The sequence below is a fragment of the Tympanuchus pallidicinctus genome, unplaced genomic scaffold (genome assembly GCF_026119805.1).
Source record: "Tympanuchus pallidicinctus isolate F22 unplaced genomic scaffold, pur_lepc_1.0 scaffold19, whole genome shotgun sequence".
NCBI lineage: Eukaryota > Metazoa > Chordata > Aves > Galliformes > Phasianidae > Tympanuchus > Tympanuchus pallidicinctus.
In genome coordinates, this window is record NW_026294710.1 from 3,311,325 (window position 1) to 3,318,685 (window position 7,361).

Consider the following 7,361-nt stretch of genomic DNA (forward strand, 5'->3'; position numbering starts at 1 on the left):
TCTCCCTCTTGCTTTTAGAAGCTCAGCCCAAAACATCCTAAACCAAATCTCTTTGCTGCAGGCAGAGCTCTCAAGTGCAGCAAAGTTTAGTGAGTCCATTGGACCAAGAGCCGACCTCTTAAATCTCAGTTAACATGCTTGCTTTTCCTGGGCTGCCTTGTTTTTGCAGCATTTCAGAGTACACGCCATGCCTGTGCAGTGCTCATGCTGCCCTCCTTGGTATTGCCACACTCCCACCATTCTGCTTTAAACAAAGCAGAATTTACGGGGAGCTGGAGTCAAAAGGGCACAGTCCCTGTTGAAGCTGCCTGCTCATCTGTAAATATGATCAAGAGTGGTTTTCTCTGGGGTGAGGCAGGGTGTTCCTTCAGCTTCCCTTTGAAGGCAGCCGACTGCATTCAGAGAACAATCCCACTTGAAGTCCCACAGAAGGGAGAGCTCATTAACTCCTCTGGGCAGGGCTGGGCCTGCGTGAGAGGATGAGGTCTTCTCACAGTGAATTGTCCTGGTCCTTTACAATGACAACCACCCACCCCAGTCCTGTCTCCTTTTTCTTGGGAAGAGAAGAAAAGGAATCTTTTTGTTTAGTTTCCCAGCCCCTACATTCCTGCCTAATGTGTTCTTGAGGACCGAAAATCCTGGTTAGATGTTATCAAAGTAGTAAACACTGAGTTAGTTGCTTGGAGGTGTAATCATGGGATGCAGAAACAAAATCTTTTTGCTTTCTAGCTACTGCTGGGTTGCGTGCCAAACAGGTAAGAGGGAATCCATTACACTTCACAGGAGCCAGCTGCAGCTAACTTGGCACAGCCCCTCAGTGTTCCCAGAGAGATTCTTGGCTGAAAGTACATCAGTTTGTGACGATCCTTTGGCATAAGGAGTGGGGTGGAACGGGAAGAGAGCCTCACAGGAGTAAAGGATTTTCCATCTGGCTAAAACAACTTCTGATGATTTCATTGTCCAGTTGGCCACAATAGTGGATAAGCTTAGTAAAAACTGCCAATTAGAGTAGTTTTATTTTAAAAAAACAACAAAGTTGGTCTCTTCTGATTTCATTATCACAAATTGGAAAGCATTGTGATAGAACAAACATTTGACGGAAGGGAATGGGACAGCTTTTCAAGAGAGGTGAAGAAGTTTCCTGTTTGGTATTTTATTTATTTTCCTTTGCTCTCCCCAAGGTAGCAAAGGAAAAGAGCCTATCCTGTACAGAACACATTCTTCTTTTTTAAAAAAGCTGCTTGGATTAGCCACTGTTTCCTCCAATGGTAGTAAGACTGGTATCAAACAGAAGGCGTACAGGCAGTAGTAGCTTCCAGCCTGTAAAAGAGCCTGAAGGCAGCTTTCTGGTTAGGCTGACAGGAAAAGCAGACAATGAAGGCACAGCTGCCCTCAAGCTACTCCAGCAGCAGGGAGCTGGCTAGCTGAAATCAAGTTAAAGGCAGAGAGTTGTGGAAAGGGTGCAGAAGGACTGACATTGTGCTGATACGGACTGATGCAGGAACCATCTGCTCTACTTCAGCATCATTTGCTATCATAGAATATCCCAAGTTGGAAGGGACCCATAAAGATGGTCATATGTATTTTGTTGTGCTGTGGTATTTAGGATGCCATCCCCTCACGCCTCAGCAATAAAAACAAGGCTGTAATCCTGCCCTTGTCTCATTCACAGATGTGTGGCACACCAGTGGGAGCCTCTTGTGCTGAGTCAGAGTGTGGGGGGCTGCACTGCCGGACTGCTGCAGGGCAGAGGAAGTGTGGAGGACCTGGCTGTGATGGGCTGGTCACTGTCGCTCACAACGCATGGCAGAAGGCCATGGACTTTGACAGAGACATCCTCAGTGCGTTGGCAGAAGTTGAGCAACTCTCCAGAATGGTAATACATAAATCATTTGTTGCAATAAAAAAGAAAACAGAAATCTTACAGTGGTAACCTAAGTTTAGACACTAATTGACAAAGTATGTGCCTGGTTTACTTCACAGTCTTTCTTTCTAGTTGTGTAACATCATCAAACTTGTAAAAATACTCAGACTTCAGCTTGCTGAAGTAAAGTTTCATGCGTTACTCCAAACATCACTATGAGTTGTTTAAACTAACACTGGTGATGTGGATCACAGCCAGCTCTTGAAAGTGTTCTGTGAGTTTTATGAGAAGAAGTATTTCTCATTACTGTTACCTCTGCCTCCAACTGAATTTTTGTTGTAAATCAAGCCTGAAAGCATACACAAATATGTAGTCAAGCCCTCTACTTTCTTCTCTTCAGGTTTCTGAAGCAAAGCAGAGAGCTGATGAAGCCAAACAGAATGCACAAGAAGTTCTGCTCAAAACCAACGCTACAAAGGAACAAGTGGACAGAAGCAATGAAGATCTGAGAAATCTTATTAAGCAGATCAGAGACTTCCTCATGCGTAAAAACCTTACACTCACATTATCTCTTGTCTCTACATCTGTGAAAACTCTTTTTCTTTCTTTGGCATCATTCTCCAAGGGGTAACACAATAGTCATCATCCTCCCCTGGCTGTTTTCAGCCAGATTTACTGAGTATGATGAAATCTGGGAGTGAGAAAACCAAAACAATAGGAGAAAGACTGATCTGTAGCCCATTGTTTCGTTCCTTTCAGCTGAGACCATTGTACTTCTCTAACTTGCCAAGTGTGTTCCTAAGTTCTGGCCAGAACTGCACAGTGCTATTAAAGGGGAGGACAGCCACAGTTAGAAACTCTGACGTTTTCTCCACGTGAGATAACGGGTAAAGGATAAGTGAGGGCCACTTTTCATTGTTGAGCGGCAGCATGGCAAACCTATTCCTTCTGTTAGCACAAGGCTGAGTATACTATTAGCACAAATACATTTGCATGTAGCTGTTGGCTTCCCTTCTTCTGGGTTTGCAGCCCACCGCAGCCCTGGTATGAGGTAGCTGATCACTGAGATCAGCAAAATGCTTCCAAGAGAATGATGCTAGGAGGAGGGCCTTTGTGCCTGCTGGGCCTCTCCTTAGAGAGAAGTGTCACCCTAAGGAAGCCTTTTTAATACCCTGATGTACTGCAGTCTGGAGGAGGAAGCTTTTTCCATGATTTTGCTTCTTGAGGGAGCACGTGGACAGAAATGTTGAATACTGAGACCTGACAGCAGGAAGCTTTGACTCACACCTGTGTCATTTCTGCCTATCTGTAGAAGACAGTGCTGACCTGGACAGCATTGAGGCAGTGGCTAATGAAGTGCTGAATATGGAGATGCCCAGCACCCCCCAGCAGCTGCAAGCGCTGACAGAAGACATCCGTGAACGCGTGGAAAGCCTTTCTGATGTCGAGGTCATTCTGCAGCAGAGTGCTGGAGACATTGCAAGAGCAGAAATGCTACTGGAGGAAGCTAAGAAAGCAAGGTATGCAACCCCATTTTGCATTTGGTGGTTACTGTCACCAGGAAATGGAATGAGACTTCCATCTCACTCTACCAGGGAACGCAGAGTTTATCTTACCACAAAGCAGACTTCCCATTCATTGACTGTGGGGCAAAAACGGCCCTTTGTAGTGTATGGCACTGCAAAGTAAAAGCAGTTTTCATGCTAACCTAGTTTTGCTCCACAGCAAAGGTGCAACAGATGTTAAAGTCACTGCAGACATGGTGAAAGCAGCACTAGAGGAAGCTGAAAAGGCTCAAAATGCAGCTGAAAAAGCCATAAAACAAGCTGATGAAGATATTAAAGGAACTCAAGACCTGCTGACCTCAGTAAGTTATTTCCAAGTATGCTTTAAGATGCACTAACAGGAATGTGTCTGATATTCAGAAACCAATGTAAGGATGTCTAAGGAAGGCAAATCAAAGACTGCACTTAGAATGAGTCTAAACCGTTCTGGCCTTTACTATATGAGTCAGAATATGAGATAACATGAGGCCTACAAGCTCTTAAAGAAAAAAGGCTTTTCTCACCCCATATCATGCACCACTGAAGTTACACAAGTAGGATTGTAGCAGGTGTGCCAAGATCCCTATGAAGTCATACATGTCAGGCCCTTGGCAGCAGTGTATTGGCGTAACCACACTGTCTAAAAGTGCCATTCACTGCAACAGGAGAAAACTGATGCTAGATTGAAGTGGTAATTGCTGTAATTGTTAGATAATGGATTTTCAGGCTTTAACTCATGGCTCTCACTAGACCATAGTGCTAACCCATTCAGTTTGGCCAGCTTAAGAGATGGACAACTTCAGACACTTAGCACTATCATTTGATAATGAACTTGTGAAGTTCTGTTTGCAGATGAAGCAACTCTTAAGCATGTGCAATGCAATCAAGTGATTCCTAATGAAACTCTTAATGCTTCTGGAGATTTCAGTGTACTTCATCTTAAAGCAGTGGGCTCTTTCACCCCAGTTGCAATTGTCCATTTTTAACAAAATAAAACACTTAAGTATTAGATCTATTGAGGTTACCTAATGAGTGGATCAGAACTTACAAGAAAGCTTATATGATACTCAGAGTCTTTTGAAAGTGTATCTTTGTCCCTCTTCCTGTTAGATTCAGTCTGAAAACGCCGCATCTGAAGAAACACTGAACAATGCCACTTTACGTCTGTTTGCACTTGAGAGGAGCGTTGAAGACCTTAAGCAAAAGGCTGCTACCAATTCAGAAAATGTGGGCAACATAGAAGAAAAAATTGTTTCTGCAAAACAGAATGCTGAAGAAGTTAAACAGGTGAGAAGTTTGGGAAAGATAATAAAGGAGAGCCAACAAAACTTACCCCGGGTGCTGAATTCACTTGATCTACTTTGTTTATCAGCCAAAAAAAAAAAAAAAGTGCTTAATGCACTTACTGAGGTGTTTTTTTTACTTTTTTTAAATGTAAAGAGAGAGAAGCATTAGGAAGTTGTCAGGTTCAAAAATAGTTGCAGGAAATATGCCTCATTACCACTTATCAGCCTTTCACAGATCTGTTTCTGTCCCTCAGCTTCACTGTCTGCTACAGGTCAACTGGCAAACGTAGATGAAAAATAAACTGTTTCTACAATGATGTTCAGGCCAAAGAAACCCTAGTTGGGCATATACGGAATCAAGTGGCAAGAATAAATCCTTAGCTCACTATGAAACCAGTCTCATTTCTAAATATCAGAGATGCAGAATTCACTCTGACCATATGGCATAATTCCCAGTGTCTGCTATACACCTTCGTAATACCAAAAGAATGTTCATTAACAAAACACTTGACAAATCTGCCAAAGGAAGTTTTCATTTCTCCAGTCTTTTGGCTGGAATTAACCCATCAGTCTCGAGAGACATTTTCTGTTAAGAGGAATGCATTATCCACCAAACAGTTATTTCCAAACACTAAGTAGTATTTCAGGTGGTCATCAGACCCCAGAGGGTTCTAGTACTGCTGCAGACTTGCTTACTAGTTGAATTCATTTGTGGTGTAGTACTCCTTAACCTCACAGGGAAAAAGCACAGCTGAGAAGTGAACCTGATGTCATCTCCAGTACCCTCACCTTCAAGAGCCAGGCAGCTGTTCTTACTGAAAAGGCAGCAATGCTGTTCCTCCCCCACTGCCCCAGTGTGTCAGGGGCTCTGACTTCCCCGAGCTCCAGAATTGTGTAACTGCAGTCCATGCTGTGTTAGTGTTGGAGCTGTAGAACAGCCACAGATGTGCAAGAGACACTGAAGAGTCTTCGCACGGACTCTTTAAATCTTGCATATTTAACAGGAAATCCCTCGACCCTGTTGCTGTTTTTGTTACCTGAGCTGACACTGCTCTCCTTAGCCCGGATATCGGGCAGCTCCCTCTGCATTGTCTTTTGAGTGGCTCCATCTTGTGTTTGTGTGTGGAACAACAGGTCCTCGACACCGAGCTGAACAGCAAGTACAAAACCGTGGAGGATCTCATCACCAAAAAGACAGAGGAGTCGGCTGACGCGAGGAGGAAAGCCGGCATGTTGCAAGAGGAAGCAAAGGCATTGCTGGCTCAAGCCAACAGCAAGCTGCAGCTGCTCAAAGGTAAGGCTGTTCTGAGGAGGTAAGGTACTGCTGTAGAATACAAAGCACTATCGTGCTGTTCAACCAAGTGTTCACCAGCAGCAGGAAAAGAAAAAAAAGTTTATTCTTTGGTGCTGAAGTTCAAACAGCTTTTCTTATTTTGGACAAATATGATCATGAATCCTTGTATCAAAGAGAGCAAAAACTTAAGAGACACAAACTTCTGCAATGGCACCTACACTGCTCAGAGAAACATTACACAGAAGAATTACAACATAAGTAACCACGATTGGTCAGCAACACCAAAAGCAGTCAAACTCCTGACAGACAACCCAGAATACCATCTGCAATTCCCCTCACACACCCTGGAACGTATTTAAATCAAAGAGTAATGAGGATACAGCAGTTCCAGCTTACAGACGACTCTAACACAATGGCCAGTTCAAGCTGACTGAAACAGAGGGGGCAGTCAGCCCATCAGAGAGGAGGAAGGTTTTCCTTCTGTTTTTGCCAGGCTGGGAACTCATGCTTCCTCTCACTTGTTCCTGCACAGCTACAATCACTCACTGAATATTTTGACTGTAACAAGCCAAAACTTTTCACATCAACAGAAGATCCTCTAACAGTAGGGAATAGCAGTTATTGTCAACATGAATCAAAGCACAGTTTTTGCACTTACAGAAAATTACTTCTGTTGTTTTATGTCCCAGTACAAAAGAAACAGAAGGTGCCATGCCAGCCTTTGCTACTGTAGATCAGTTTTTCTTCCACAAGACAATTAGTTTGAATGGTAGTTTTTCCATAAGTTACATTTGATATTTTATCACACTAAAACATATTAATTAAGCTGTTCTTCCTCTTCCTTTGCTGACAGAATTGGAAAATACATATGAAAACAATCAGAAAGTTCTGGAAGACAAAGCCAAGCAGCTGGTGGAGCTGGAAGAGACAGTTCGCTCCCTCTTACAGACAATCAGCCAGAAAGTTGCTGTGTACAGCACCTGCTTATAAATGGGAGCAGGAAACAGTTGTGTTCAGGATGGGTTTATACAAGTATTATACTAGTTGTTTTTGACAGTACACTAAGACCTGATAAAGTGAACAGGTTTGATACTGACTTCTAAGTCACAGAACCAAAGAGAATTAACTTTTTGACACTGAAAATAAACAGTACTTTTGTATCACTGTATGTACTTAGTATGACTCATTAAGTTCCATGTTATTTTCAGTAGGTGCAACTAATCCATGAGTTTCTGCAAGTCTTGTTTTTAAACTAGCTAGAGATCTCCTAATAAAATACTGGCTCCAACTACAACATTCTAAATAAGAGCTCTGATTACTGTGAAGTATAGGATGATAACTCAGAACAAAGTTAACAGAAAAAGAAGAAATGC

The 7,361-nt window shown here is 42.9% G+C and overlaps 1 protein-coding gene across 1 annotated transcript in view; it reads left to right on the plus strand.

Annotated features, from left to right (window-relative positions):
• LAMB1 (laminin subunit beta 1) overlaps positions 1-7,156 on the plus strand; it is a 40,407-nt gene extending 33,251 nt beyond the window's left edge. Inside the window, exons 27-33 of the mRNA XM_052681111.1 lie at positions 1,673-1,876; positions 2,265-2,409; positions 3,177-3,384; positions 3,590-3,731; positions 4,519-4,695; positions 5,829-5,988; positions 6,842-7,156. Coding sequence (XP_052537071.1) covers positions 1,673-1,876; positions 2,265-2,409; positions 3,177-3,384; positions 3,590-3,731; positions 4,519-4,695; positions 5,829-5,988; positions 6,842-6,978 — 1,173 coding nt within the window. The 3' untranslated portion in view covers positions 6,979-7,156. The remainder of the gene's footprint in view (positions 1-1,672; positions 1,877-2,264; positions 2,410-3,176; positions 3,385-3,589; positions 3,732-4,518; positions 4,696-5,828; positions 5,989-6,841) is intronic.
• The last annotated feature ends 205 nt before the right edge of the window (positions 7,157-7,361 follow it).